The sequence below is a fragment of the Ornithorhynchus anatinus genome, chromosome 12, assembly GCF_004115215.2.
Source record: "Ornithorhynchus anatinus isolate Pmale09 chromosome 12, mOrnAna1.pri.v4, whole genome shotgun sequence".
In the NCBI taxonomy this organism is placed as follows: domain Eukaryota; kingdom Metazoa; phylum Chordata; class Mammalia; order Monotremata; family Ornithorhynchidae; genus Ornithorhynchus; species Ornithorhynchus anatinus.
The window spans coordinates 33,079,203-33,094,600 of NC_041739.1; the positions used below are offsets into that span (position 1 = coordinate 33,079,203).

At 45.5% G+C, this 15,398-nt stretch overlaps 1 protein-coding gene across 5 annotated transcripts in view; it reads right to left on the minus strand.

Annotated features, from left to right (window-relative positions):
* Positions 1 to 240: 240 nt before the first annotated feature.
* UGT8 (UDP glycosyltransferase 8) overlaps positions 241 to 15,398 on the minus strand; it is a 174,338-nt gene continuing 159,180 nt past the window's right edge. For all 5 annotated transcript variants that reach the window (XM_029077043.2, XM_007670172.4, XM_007670173.4 and 2 more), the window contains exons 4-6: positions 13,573 to 13,649; positions 5,052 to 5,271; positions 241 to 1,139 (exon numbers count right to left, since the gene is read on the minus strand). In XM_029077043.2, coding sequence (XP_028932876.1) covers positions 776 to 1,139; positions 5,052 to 5,271; positions 13,573 to 13,649 — 661 coding nt within the window. In that variant the 3' untranslated portion in view covers positions 241 to 775. The remainder of the gene's footprint in view (positions 1,140 to 5,051; positions 5,272 to 13,572; positions 13,650 to 15,398) is intronic.

Genomic DNA, 15,398 nt, shown 5'->3' on the forward strand with positions numbered 1-15,398 from the left:
AAATAATTTTAAAAAAATCCTATAAAACGCTGCCAGTGGAAAAAAGGAAAGGGGGATGGGGAAGTAAAATGTGTACATTAAAAAGGTCACATCTTGTGGACTAATTTAATTTCATTTTCTCAATAGCAGAGACCAAAAGAGTTCACACAGTCTCTTGAGAGAAAAAAATGGGGCTTTTTTTTTTTTTTTTAATTGATTTCTTCTTTACAACTCAGTTTTGGGGGGATTTTTTTTTTGGTCTTTTTTTTTTTTTTTTGCTTTTTTTAAGAGAAAATGTCCTCTGCAGAGCATCCTGAATCTAAACACATTAAACACCAGCTGACAAGTCCAGCAGGAAACAGAACCTTCATTCTTAAATGATGGACCTCCAACTAATTTATCATGCAACTGCAGCTAGCTAAAATTCTCTTAACCAAAAGATGAATAAAAAACACCTTACTGAATAAAAAGTAACATCTGTGCATCTGGGACACGCCTTCAGATTTTAAAACTAAGAACCCATAGGTCATTAACTTGATGTAAAGAATCGAGACTTCTAAAAATCTCAGTGCCAATATTACTCTCTGCATCACGATTAGGAATAAAATACATTTTTGCATTTTAAGTTTGTGCTTTTTTTTCCCTTTTTAAGACATCTTAATCCCATAAGATTATATAGGGGAATGTTAGAACTGTTTACTGGGTTTTTACATTAAGTAGTTGTTAGATTTAAGTTACAACAATAAAATTCAATTTCTTGAACAGCTCTTGTTAATATCAGGTGAGGACAGCTGGCTCATTTCACCTTCTTTTCGTGTTTAATGTGGCCATTTCTTTTGAATTTGCCATTTGGAATCCCATTGTGGTAATGTCCGTTTATAGCACTGTGCTCCCTGCTAGCCCAAAGATGTTTGCTCTGTCTGTAAATAAATCTCACGCTCCGGGACATTAGGAAGTAGAGCAAGGCAGCACCGACAGACAGAACAAAGGCAACATCCAGTAAAAAGTACTGATAGAAAGAAATACGGTGAACAGCGGCCCGGAGATGGCGGGCCCCGTTGTGCCGGAGAATGTAATCGATCCAATAGACGGTCCGATTGACGGGGTGACCGGGCTGATCCTTGTGAATTTCAGACAGCTTCTGAGCTCGGAGCCTGTAGCTGAAGAAAAGGAGGAGGGGAAGAGATGCGTGTTCAGTGCCTGGAATGGCAATATTTCATTTTGCTGAGGAAAGCTTAAATGTCAGCTGGCCTGAGTTGCTAGAGGCTTAGCACAGCATGAATTTATAATGAGAAAAGTATTGGGGGGGGGGGGGAATGACCTTCACTTGGAATGTTGCGTCCTACAAGATATTGGTAGTGGGGGGCGGTTGGGGGCAGAAAGAACTGTCACGACTATTTACTTTGCCTCTAACCACTAATTGTGGATCCTGGCAGAGTAAGGGAAGAGAGAGCAAGCTCGAGGAGGGTGAAACAGTCTACCATTCAGAGCCAGCCGGATGAATATCCACGAAGGCATTTGGCGGGTTACATCTATCGTGGAACAATCAATACTGGTTGATACTGAACCCTCAGGTACAAGTCTATTTTCAAGGCTCCCAATCCAGTTGAATCTGAGGGCTATACCTTAATAATAACAATCATGACGACGACAAGGCTGATGCTGATATTTAAGTGCTTCCTATGTGCCAAGCACCGTACTAAGTAAGCACTGAGGGAGATACGAGGTAATCAGGTTGGACACAATCCCTACGCTACTTGGGGCTCTCAGCTGTAAGCAGGAGGGAGTAAGATAATCCCCATTTTACAGATGAGGAAAATGAGGCACAGCGAAGTTAAGTGACTGGCCCAAGGTCACGCAGCAAAGCGGCGTAGAGGAGTAAGAACTCAGGGCCTCTGACTCATAGGCCCGCGCTCTTTCCAGTAGGTCACTCTGTTCCCTGATAATGCATAATGATATTATGAATATCCCAACTTCATCCAGTGCTTTCAGTCGCATCTACTAATTCTATTGTATCATACTTTCCCCATTAGTACTGGGCTTGGCACACAGTAAGCTCCCAGTAAATACCACGGATTGACTCTAAAGCACTTTCACAACAATGACCTCATTTTATCCTCATAACTTTCCCGAAAGGAAGGAGAGGTGGGTATTACGCCCCATTTTACAGATTGGGATGCTGGGCTCAGAGAAATTAAGCTGCTTGCCTGAGGTCACAGGGCAGGCCAGTGGCAGAGCCGGTACTAGAACGCAGTCCCCTGACTCCCAATTCTGCCTCTGTGCCTTCCCCCAAGGCCACGCTGCCTCCACTGTTCCTTTCCATACCCTCCTGCCATCATCACTTGTACACTGCCAGGCTGGATGACCACTGGAATGAACTACCTGGGTGCCCTGGCTATAGAACTCCTTTCACGAGCCTAAATTAATTTCAGGTTAAGATCACTCATATCGAATCCCAGCTCTGCCACTTGTCAGCTGTGTGACTGTGGGCACGTCACTTCACTTCTCTGTGCCTCGGTGACCTCATCCGTAAAATGGGGATTAACTGTGAGCCTCACGTGGGACAACCTGATTACCCTGTATCTCCCCCAGCGCTTAGAACAGTGCTCCGCACATAGTAAGCGCTTAACGAATACCAACATTATTATATCCATCCCATGGCACCCATGAGACGATTCTCTTCTCTAGAGAACTGAAGCCCGTTGCTGGGCAGGGATTGTCGAATTGTACATTCCAAGCGCTTAGTACAGTGCTCTGCACATAGCAAGCGCTCAATAGATACGGTTGAAAGAATGAACGTATGATTCTTCAGGGAAGTTCAACACCAGCTTTCTGCCAAGTTGGGCAGGGTATCTTGCCGTCAGGTAAGGCTCTTCCAGATGGTCATACCCGGCATCCCAGCTGCTGCCAAAACTCCCTCCCTGGGATACCAGTTCCATAACGGTAACTGGTCCATCTCGCACCCTCCCACACCCAACTTCAGGGCCGTGAAGCAAATGGCAAACCCGAGTTGAGAAAGAAGATAGATGGATAGATAGATAGATAGATAGATAGATAGATAGATAGATAGATAGATAGATAGATAGATAGATAGATAGAGAAGCGGCATGGCTCAGTGGAAAGAGCCCGGGCTTCGGAGTCAGAGGTCATGGGTTCGAATCCCGGCTCTGTCACTTGTCAGCTGTGTGACTGTGGGCAAGACACTTAACTTCTCTGTGCCTCAGTTATCTCATCTGTAAAATGGGGATAAACCTGTGAGCCTCACGTGGGACAACCTGATTACCCTGTATCTACCCCAGCGCTTAGAACAGTGCTCTACACATAGTAAGCGTTTAACAAATACCAACATCATCATTATTATTATTAAAGAACGATTCATGCCCTGTGACCCTTCCCTAGTCTCTCTGGTACTGCTACTCAAGCTCACTCCTTTTTGGAACTAAGCCTGCGTCAATCTTTCTGTGACCCTCTCCCCTTCTTTCTTTTGTTTGTTGGTACAGTTTCCTTTCATCCTGGTTTCTACTGGGTGTCTCACTGTCTGATAAGGGTCACCATTCTACCCTTTAGTGCCCTGTCTTCTCATCCTATCTCCCTCCTGCGTTCCCTCTGTCTCTAGCCTTTGCCAAGCTGGTGCAAGCCAATGCCGACGCTCCCTCTGTGAAAGGAGAAGGATGCTGTTCACCATGGCACCTTTCCCAGCTGGGATTCTTCCTTCCCCTGGCCTGGCTGGGAACTAGACTCACACGGGAAGTGACCTGTGACCTAAACACCGAGGTCACGGTAGACCAGAAAAGTCCGAATGCTGCGCCAGCAACAATCGTATTTTTTAAGCTCTAATTGTGTGCAGAGCACCGTACCAAGTACTTGGGAGAGTACGATATAACAACAGAGACAGGTTCCCTGCCCACACCTGTGGCTCAGTTACTTCATCTGCAAAATAGGGATTAAGCCTGTGAGGCCTATGTGGGACAGGGACTGTGTCCAACCTGATTATCTTAACGCTACCTCAGTGCTTAGTAAAGTGCCCGGCCCATAGTAAATGCTTAACAAATACCATGAAAAAAACAACTCCCAAACCTTCCCTGGGCCAGCCCCGTAGGCAAAACGTCGGTAAAAAAGGGCTCCTGATGGAACTCAACCTTGTTTGGGGAACAAGACTAAGGTGTCCCCAGAATGGCCCAGAGCCCTGATCCTCTGGGACAGAGTCCTGAGCGGTCTACAAACGTGGAACTCAGCCCAGTCTCTGCCTTTACCTAGATGGAAATCTCCCCAGTGGCGGGGCCAACGATGGACTGGGGTTAGCCACACTGGAAATGGAGCCCATTTCAATCAATCAAGCGTATTTATTGAGATCCTACTGTGTGCAAAGCACTGTACTAAGTGCTTGGGAGAGTACAATATAACAGAGATGGTAGACACACTCCCTGCCCACAGTGAGCTTACAATGTACAGGGGCCTGCTCTACTCAGGTTACCTGTGGAGTGTTACTGGCTCCCACCTAGTCTGACAGCAGCCCGGGTAATTCCACGGTGGGTTAGGGGTGGGGTGACGTTGGGGCAGCCTGAGCTATCAAGCTGATGCCCAGGTGGGATGGGCAGGGACTCGGAAAACGAAGGGAGGGAACTGCTCTCCTGGCATCCTCAAACCGGCGATCTAGCCACATTATGCAAAAACAGCCCAATACACACAGAAGTTTGTGCTTGGAGTAATGGAGAACGATTCCGGAAGACTAGCCACTGATGTTAATAACAACAACTGCGGTAATTGTTAAGCACCTGCTACGTGTCAAAAACCGTACTTAGCACTGCACTCAATATTAAATACTTAGGATGGACACAGTCCCTGACCCACATGGGGCTCACCGTCTGAGTGGAAGAAAACAGGTACCGAATCCTCAATTTGCAGATGAGGAAACTGAAGCACAGGTCAGTGGCTTGCCCCAGCCCAAACCCAACTCCTCTGACTCCCAGACCCATGCTCTTCCTCTTAGGCCATGCTGCTTGCTTTTCAACCGGTCCTACGTGTGTTTTTTCGGTCTCAATTTTAAAAGCAACGGTCAAAATACTCCTTACCTGGGATCATTAATCACTTTCACGAGGGCTTCGTACAAGTCTCCTTCTGAAATGGTCTTCCACTCAAGTAATATCCCCATGCCTTTGGCCTGAACTCGAGTCATAGTATCGTAATGATCTCCAAAGAGTGGAATTCCCACTACAGGCACACCGTGGTACATTGTTTCAAAAATACTGTTCAAGCCACCATGGCTAAGGAAAGCTTTAATATTTGAGTGTCCTAAGGGGAAAAATAACAAAGAACCAGAGAACACAAGTTAAATACCGCAGAGGTCAATGCCATACCAATAAAAACGGTGAGGTTCTAAGTATGGTTTTTTTTGGTTTTCAAGAGTTCATTAATAATGTAGATACTCTGAAAGCTTTAAATAATTGAGGGCTGCTAGAAACTGGTACACTAGAGCATAACAATCGTAACAAAACATAAAAGAAATCACATCAAAATTCCTTGATTTCAATTCAGTTTTCTAAAAAAGGGATCACGACAATCCACTCTATCTGCACCTTGTCATTACCCCCTTTGCAGAATAGGACCCGATCCAGTGGCAAGATGTTGACAGAACCAGATACACTCAGCTCATAATAATGAGAACAATAACAATAATATTATTTAAGCACTTCCTATGTGCCAGACACTGTACCAAGCACTGGGGTAGATAAAAAGTATCAAGACGGGACACAGTCTCTGTCCCACAGAGGGTTCAAAGTCTTGATCCCCAATTTACAAATGAGGTACCTGAGGCACAGAGAAGTGAAGTGACTTGCCCAAGTAACTTGACTTGCACACAGCAGCCAAGTTGAAGAGTCAGAATGAGAACCCAGGTTCTGGGTCCCAGGGAACTCCCAGGCCCGTCTCTTTCCACTAGACCATGCTGTTTGGTCTCTAGTAGACGTGGTGAACATTGCATGATTTAGATAAAACATTTCAAGGAATAATAAAACACTAGTCCTATTTTTGAGGCTACTTGTTAAGCACTTACTATGTGCCAGGCACTGTACTGAGCCCTGGGGTAGGCACAGGCTAATCAGGTAGCTCACAGTCCATATCCCACATGGGGCTTACAGCCTTAACCCCCCTTTTACAGATGAGGTAAAATGATGATGATGATGATGTTGGTATTTGTTAAGCTCTTACTATGCGCAGAGCAGTGTTCTTAAGCGCTGGGGTAGATAAAGGGGAATCAGGTTGTCCCACGTGGGTGAGTAGAAGCGAAGTGACTTGTCCAAGGTCTCACAGCAGACGCATGTTGGAGTTGGGGTGAGAACCCAGGTCCTTCTGACTCCCAGGCCCACGCTCCATCCACTAGGGCCACGGTGATTCTCCTACTGCCCTGGGCTGGGAACCAGACTTGATTCGATCACCCGCGCTGGTTGTCATCCTCGTCCTCGTTAAAAGCACTGTCTCTGAGCAGTGGACTACATCCTCAATTAAACGAAGGGACCTGGCTCGCCAGGGTTGGCTATTCCAATGACCGGGGCCTGGCCGGAGACCCCTGGGCCGCAGCTGTTGGGCGGGAATAGGAGGGATGGACCAACACAGGCTCGGTGAGGAGGGTTTCAGTTGAGGGGCTGGGTAAACCGGGGACATTATTCACTCCAAGCAGCCGTGCTCTTTTGGGTAATGGTTGGGGGAGGAGAGGGCCTGTGAAAGTGAAAACATAGCACTTAAACTGATGTCAGGGGAAGGGACAAGGAGGCCTAAGATGTGGTTGGAGAGGGTTTGGGACTGAAAGGGGGAACCTGTCTCTGTGAGAGTGGCAGGGTTAGTGAGGTCTTTCCCCTCACCCCCACGAACCCGTCAAACCACGATAAAAACGGCCCATAATACGGTCTGCCCGTGGCCGGTGGGACTTCCCCCTCATCTTCCTCACTCAGACTATTGAAGGTTTAAAACAGATCTCCCTGACATCCTCTGACAGAAAAACAATCTAAAGACACAGAGGTGGGCACTTAGGTTACCATCCAGAAGGAGGCTACTCGGCCTGCCTAGGGGACACAATACAGGCCCGAGAGTGAGAAGAACTTGGGCTCAAATCCCGGCTCTGCCACTTGTCTACTGTGTGTCCTTGGGCGAGTCACTTCACTTCTCTGTGCCTCAGTTACCTCATCTGTAAAATGGGGATGAAGACCGTGAGCCTCCTTTTAGACATGTTCTGTGTCCAACCTGATTTGCTCATATCTACCCCAGCACTCAGAATAGTGCCTGGGCACTTAGTATGTGCTTAACAGATATCGTTAAAAAGAAAAAAAAAAGAAGTCGGCAACAGAGAGGAGGAAGCATCTTCACAAACACCTTCCCTCCCCCACTTCGTTTTAGCTGTATTAGTCATATGAAGTCCAATTAGCAGGACCGCTTCTGTTGAAAAAAAAAATAAAAAGAAAACAAACAAGGCCAAAAAACCAAACCAACCGGATTTGAAAGGATCATTGCTTGTGTCCTCTGTACATCCGGCAAAACACATTTTTGAAGGGACCCTGCCGATGAAACATGTTCTTTGGCCCTACTCCAGCTTATTCCGGTCACCAATTCGAGACACACTGACAAAAGGGAGCATTGTGTCAAGTCACTCGGGGACCCACGATCCTCCACACCCCATCCGAGATGCTGACAGAGACCGATCCTTTCCGGGAGCTCCACCTGTTGTTTATAGGTTGGCCTCGGGATTCCCAATGGTCTGTTTCTCAACTTCAGGGGTTGGCCTTTCATCTCAAAATCCCAAGCAAGTCAATTAGGGTAGGAATGGGAGAGGACAGATGGTTGGCCAGCCAGGGAATGAATGGGAATTCTAAAAGGTGAGGACACGTTTCCCGGTCGCAAAAGGTCTATCGGGATCGACCTAAATCCAAAGTGGTTTTCAGGGGCAGCGGAAGCGGGGAATCCGAAAGAGGAGAGTTAGCCAGAGGCCAGAACGGTATCTGTAACTGCTTTTCTTGACACCAAGCAGCTGATTCCGTGGCACAGGAGTTTTCAAGGTGCTGTCCATAATGTTAAAGCACTGGGAAGCAAAGGCAAAAGGAGGCTGTGTGTTCTGGGATTTAGGAGATTGGAAACATGAATTCTAGTTCAGCTGGTAATAATAATAATAATGTTGGTATTTGTTAAGCGCTTACTATGTGCAGAGCACTGTTCTAAGCGCTGGGGTAGTTACAGGGTAATCAGGTTGTCCCACGTGAGGCTCGCAGTTAATCCCCATTTTATAGGTGAGGGAACTGAGGCACGGAGAAGTGAAGTGACTTGCCCACAGTCACACAGCTGCCGAGTGGCAGACCCGGAATTCGAACCCATGACCTCTGACTCCCAAGCCCAGACTCTTTCCACTGAGCCACGCTGCTTCCCTAAAGGGGTGATAGCTCATTTGAATGAGCTCCATTAATTCAGAGTATAGGCAGACCCTAAATTGCAGCTAATTCACAATACTTCCAACCCAGACATACAGCCAACAGGGTGTGACATCAAGGTTACTGCCACCCCACAGTTCCGTCAACACTGGCTGACTCCTTCAACAATTCATGGCATCGTGACAAATCAAGGGAACCGTGGTCACCACCAGTTAAAATTTGAGGTTTAAGAAATCTTGCATGGATTTTGAAGTAAGGAGATGATTTTACAAAATTACAAAGTGTAAAGAGGGGTTCAGAAGGAGTCGGCCTGCTGCTGGGAAGCTTATTAAGACGAGAAATCTGCTGTTCGTTATAAATTGGGCAAATTCTTCACCTAAATTGAAAAACCACCGTCAGTATCAGCAGAACAACTTTCTACTAGTGCAACTTCCTGCAAAGGTTCATAATCATACTACAATTCCTCTTTAGCTAATGTTGTCATGTGGTGCTTGGAATTGCTTTAGAAAGCCGAAAAAAAAAGTTTAGCAATATTTGTTTTAACAGTGTATAGCACATAAGGGAACTGCAGTATTTTTCCAAGGTTTATAGACAGATCCCTATTCAGAACATGTAAGTTTATGAGAAAACGTACCCTCCGGTGCAAATGTTCTTGACAAATCCACATTTTCTGGGAATGCATTACAGCTGGATGGTAAGGTAGGCTCATATTTTCAATTATGGCTCCTTTATCGGTTATAGTTCAACGTTGCTTTTGCTCCTTTAATTATTATTCTATATATTGCCTGGCAGGATACATCGGCGGATTTATACTGTGAAACCCTCGTGTTTGTAGTGCACGGACTCATTGAAATCTCTCACATTTGCCAAGTTATATATTATATTTTTGGATCTTCCTTGTGAGGTCTAGTGCAAAAAATGTGGGCCTCGGAGCAAGAGGAGCTGGGTTCTGATCACAGATCCATATGCCTGCTATGTGACCTTGGGCATATTACTTAACTTCTCTGTGCCTCTGTTCCCCCAACTGCAAAATGAGGCTTCAAAAGTTGTTCTCCTTCCCACCTGGTCTGTGAGCCCAATGTGGGCCAGAGACTGTCCGGCCTGATTAACCTGCATCTGCCCCACTGCTTGACACATACTAAGCTCTTAACAAATACCATACAAAGTACCATTTTTAAAGGGCTTAAGAATAAGAAAACTGCAATATACCTATTTAGGGTTTACGTGAAGAGATACACTACCTGGTCCCAAGAATGTGACTTAACATGGAGATGGGAGGGGGGAAAAGCACACAATTAATATATACATGAATACATCCAAGTACATTCAATGATTTCAAGAATAAATAGAGAGGGAAAAGTGGATTATGGGTTGTGCTGGGTGTGGGAGAATGATAGCCATTCAAGGAAAGCTTCCGGGAGGTTATTCTGGAGCACATCTCCAGGGAAGGATGTGATTTCAAAGGGAAGGATGTGGTAACTTAGAGCATTAGAGGATGACAGGCAGACACTCTAGATAATTAAGAACAAAGTTAAATGGCTGTCAAATTGTCCTTAAACTGCCAACCTTGGGCTCCACTTTGGGCTGTGGGGTCTCCAGCAGGCAGGAAGTCTTGTCACCCACCAGGTTTATAGTGCTTAGGCCCTGACTCCCCACAAGGAGTGGTACTAGGTAGCTAATGGCCCCAGTAAGCCCTGCAGCCACCATGGAGGCAGCGGAGGTACTTAGGAGCCAAGCAGAATGGCAATGGCGCTCAATCAGTAGTTTCTACTGAGCATTTCCTGTGTGCAGAGCACTGCATTTAGCACTTGGGAGACTAAAATATAACAGAGTAGGTAAACACTTTTCCTTTTACAGTCTAGAGATATTCAGACATTCAGAGACAATCCCTGAGTTCATCTCCTGCTTTCTGTCTGACTGCTCCGCCCCTTCACATCTGTCGTCAACTCTCTTCCTAATGCTCCTCCATCAAACTGTGCAAAGGATGGGTTTCCTTAGCTATAACAATGTGGTACCCATAAGCACACCACTGGAAACAACAACCAGGACTGCTAGGCCACTGGGAAAGGAGATGGACATTCACTCCATCATATTTACTGAGCCCTTACTGTGTGCAGAGCACTGAACTAAGCATTAGGCAGAGTACAACGAAACAGGGTTGGTAAACACGTTCCCCGCCCACAACGAGCTAGACGATACCCATCAGATCCTACATGACTGTTTTCGCCTGCTCTTCTTTCCTTTTTTCTTTTTTTTTTTAAAAAAATGGTACTTGTTAAGCTCTTATTATGTGCCAGGCACTGTACTAAGCCCTGGGGTAGATGCAAGCTAATCAAGTTGGACACAGTTCATGTCCCACACTGGGTTCACAGTCTTCATCTTCATTTCACAGATGAGGCAACTGAAGCACAGATGAGTGACATGACTTGCCCAATGTCACACAAGAGACAAATGGCAAAGCAGGGATTAAAATCCAGGCCCTTCTAATTCCCAGGCCTGGGCTCTATTCACTAAGCCACGCTGCTTCTCATTCTCATTCTCATCCCGGCTCTGTCACTTGGCAGCTGTGTGACCTTGGGCAAATCACTTAACGTCTCTGTGCCTCAGGTCCCTCATCTGTAAAATGGGGATGAAGACTGTAAGCTTCACGTGGGACAACCTGATGACCCTGTATCTACCCCAGCGCTTAGAACAGTGCTCTGCACATAGTAAGCGCTTAACAAACACCAACATGATTATTATTATTCTTAAACTCCTTCAACACTCCCCAGAGTCTTTTACCTTGCCCACGGAACTTTTCTGCCTCGGGGACGTGCCCTGAGCCCTTTTTTTGTTCCAGTGTTCCTCCCATCATGGAGAAGCCCAAGCCAACGGCAGGCAACAGGCAGCCATGTCAGACATCGGCACAGCATCTTAGGTAGCCTTGTTCAACCCTGATGCCTACTAAGCACTTAGAGCAATTCCTGAGATGCCCACCACTGGTCTCCCTTTCTGCACTCAAACGAGGCATAAAGAGTTCCATGCCCTTCCTGGATTTCCAACAAGTCAGTCATTTCCGTGAACCGTATCCCACCTCATGGTCTGGTGGGGAATAAAATAATTATGTGCCTCAAGGAATGAGAAAAATTCGCCCAATCAGTGGCATTTACTGAGTACTGACTGTGTGCAGAGAACTGTACTAAGTGTTTGGGAGAGTATAATACAACCGAGTTAGCAGACACATTCTCCCCACAAAAGAGCGTAGAGTCTAGAGGGGGGAGACAGACACCAAAATAGGTTACACGCGGAGCTGAGGGTGGGGGGAATATTAAGTGCTTAACGGGTAAAGAGCCAAGTTCATAGGTGACGGCAGAAGGAGAGAGAGTAGCGGAAACGACTGCTTCATCAGGGAGGGCCTTTATGAAGGAGATGTGATTTAAACATGACTTTGAAGTTGCGGAGAATGGTTTTTTGCTGTATATGAAGTGGGAGAGAATTCCGGGCCAGAGGGACACATAGGCAAGGGGTCAGCAGTTAGACGGATGAGATCAAAGTACGGGGAGTACATCAGCGTTAGAGGAGCCGCGAATTGTAGCAGGAAATCTGCAAGCGATAAGGTAGGAGGGGGAGACCTGACTGCTTTAAAACTGTAAGTCATTTCTGTTTGAGGCGGAGCTGGACAGTCAACCCCTGGAGGTTCTTGAGGAGTGAGTTGACATGGATTGACTTTTTTTAGAAAAATGATTTGGGCAGCAGAGTAAAGTATGGGCTAGAGAGGAGAGAGACAGGAGGCAGGGAAGTCAGCGAGGAGACTGATGCAGTAGTCAAGGCAGGACAGGATAAGTGTTTGGTCAGCATAGTAGCAGTTTGGATGTAGAGGAATGGCAGATTTCTGTGATATTGTAAAGGCAGAACTGAGGGGATTTGGTGACAGTGTGAATTTGCGGGCTGAATGAGGGAGATGAGTTATCCTGAAGTTATGAGCCTGTGAGATGCGAAGGGAAGTGGTGTTTTCTATGGTCACAGAAGCGCCGGAGGCTGGGTCGGGGGTGGAGAGCGACAGGGTTTGGGAGGGAAGGTGAGGAATTCTGTTTTAGACATAAGTTTGAGGGGTTGGTGGAACATTCAATAGACATGTGCCAGACTTCAGAGAAGGAGAGAGGTCAAGCCTGGAGAAGAAGATTTGAGAATCATCAGTGTAGAGATGCTACTTGAAGCCGTAGGAGAAAATGAGTTCTCCAAAGGAGTGGGTGGAAATGGAGAATTAGAAGGAGACCCAGAACCGAGCCTTGAAGGACTCCCACATTTAGGGAGTGAGAGGCAGAGGAGGAGCCCAAAAAAAGAGACTGAGAATGAGCAGTCAGAGAAATGAGAGGAGAATCAGGAAAGGGCAGTGTCAGGGAGACTGAGATTAGATAATATTACAAGGATAAAGGGGGTGGGTCCACAATGTTGAAGGCAGCTGTGAAGCTGGGGAGGTTTAGGATGGAGTACGGGCCACTGCACAGTGGGCTCACAATATTAAACCCCATTTTGCAGATGAGGGAACTGAAGCACAGAGAAGTTAAGTGATATGCCCAAGGTCACAGCGTGGACAAATGGCAGACCTGGGATTACAGCTCAAGTCCTTCTGATTCCCAGGCCCATGCTCTATCCATTAGGACATGCTGCTTCCTTCCCTTTGGCAAGATTTGACAAGAGGAAAGCCACTGGTGACCTTAGAGAGGGATGTTTCCATGGAGGGAAGGGGGTGTAAGTCCCCCCCCCCAAAAACAATAAAGTTCCCTTTTACTCAAACACTTCATTCATATTTTAATCAAATTAGTTTTATGCCTTCTTACTTTCCAACTAATCGAAATGTACGACTATACTGCTTCAAAAAAATCATTCATATGCATCTTTATGTTTTGACAATAGCACCTCTAAAACACTCACTCGAGTCATCTTTCTAAATAAATTATCTATCAGATTGATGTGCCAACCGGCCTGCAGCAAGGAGAAAAAAAAAAAACCATCTGCGTAGAAGCGAACTAAATCATTCAGGCACTTTACATTTTTGCAGCTAATCCTTCCGGAATGAAACTGTATTTTCAAGAGAAGAATTCTGGAAAAGAATTCTAATGTGGGGCAAAGAATGCAAATGTGGGTCAAAATGATATAATGAATTATAATTAAACAAATTCAAAACTCATGTGGGACTCACCGAGAAGATCATTTTGTGGTAACCATTCTATGAGCTTTGTGTTGTTTCCTAGATTCCTTGGCTTGATTCCAGAAAATCTAGTATGAGAAATAGAAGACAACATCAAACTTTGACACTTTGAAGAGTCAAAATTAAGGAGAAAATTAAAATATATGAAATTAATTTTTGATAAGAGTTAGACTTGTGGGGGAGATATCAGATACGAATTATGCCTATGTCTTGGCTTCTCCAACATAAACGAAGATGGGAATAAAGGGGGGTATTTTTTTACAATATTATCCACCAAAATCTGGGGAAAGATGATCAATAAGGACACCATTATTTCATGATCTCAGATGAGGGAGAGAAGCATCATGGTCTAGTGGATAGAGCATGGGCCTGGGAGTCAGGAGGACCTGGGTTCTAATCCCAACTCTGCCACGAGTCTGCTTTGTGACCTTGGACAAGTCACTTCACTTCCTCTGTTCCTTAGCTAGCTCATCTGTAAAGTGAGGGATTAAGACTGTGAGCCCCATGTGGGATGGGGACTACGTCCGATCTGATTAGCTTGTGTTAACCCCAGCACTTCGTACAGTGCCTGGCACATAGTAAAAGCTTAAATACCACTAAAACGAAAAAAAGAAAAAAAAAAATCCAAAACCAAAACAAAACCCCAAAACACTTTCCTCTTTGAAAATGGTGGATGGAAACATGAGTCTAAAACCAGATTACCATAAATGCAGAGGAAGATTTGGGAATGGTAAGAAATATGAATAAAACCAAAGGGATTTACCCTGAGAGGCAACAAAGCGCACTTTTAAAAATAAGAATAATAATGATAGCTTAAGTATTTATTAAACATTTACTAAGTGCCAAGGATCTAGACAGCGAGCCTGTTGTGGGCAGGAATGTGTCTGTTGTTATACCGTCCTCTTTCAAGCACTTAGCGCAGTGCTTCACACACAGTCAGCACTCGATAAATATGACGGATTGACCATACTACGTGCTGGGGTAGATACAAGATTATCAGGTAGAACTCAGTACCCGTTTGACCTGAGATTCACGCTTCAATTAAGAGGGAGAAATAGGTATTAGAATTTGACAGGTGAGGCACCTGATGGACAGGGCATTAAATGATTTGCCCAAGGTTACACAATGGTCATTATCAGAACTCAGATTAGTTACATGTACCTCAAACGGCATTGCCCCACCTCTTTCCTTCGCCAATCAGGCCCGCAAAAGGTGGTTTTCCTTCAAGGAACTCCCATAACAATAGATGGCTAAGAAGCTGAGATGGTGCTTAGCTACTGGCTAAGAAGCTGAGATGGTGGTTCAAGTATTGTTAGAAGGACAAGTCACAACTATTCCTGAGAAGACACTGTGAGCTCTTCTCTATACTATGAGCTCGTTGTGGGCAGGGAACGTGTCCGTTTATTGTTAAATTGTCCTCCCCCGAGCGCTTAGTACAGTGCTTTACACACAGTAAGCGCTCAATAAATACGGTTGAATGAACGAAGAAAACACCTACCTTCAGGAAAGAGGCCTTCTAAATGCTCAATTTAATACCACTCACTGACTTCTGGATTGAAAGCCCATAGGTCTGAGAGTCAGAGGATGGGTTATAATCCCAACGCCAGCACTTGCCTGCTGGCAGACCTTGGGCAAGCCACTTAACTTCTCTGGGCTTCAGTTTCCTCAAATGTAAAATGCAGATTCAGCACCTATTCTCCCTCCTACTTAGACTGTGAGCCCCATGTGGGACAGGTACTATGTTTCATCTGACTGCTTTTACCACAGCGCTTAGTGTAGTGCTTGGTCCTTAGTAAGTTCTTAAATACCACAATTAT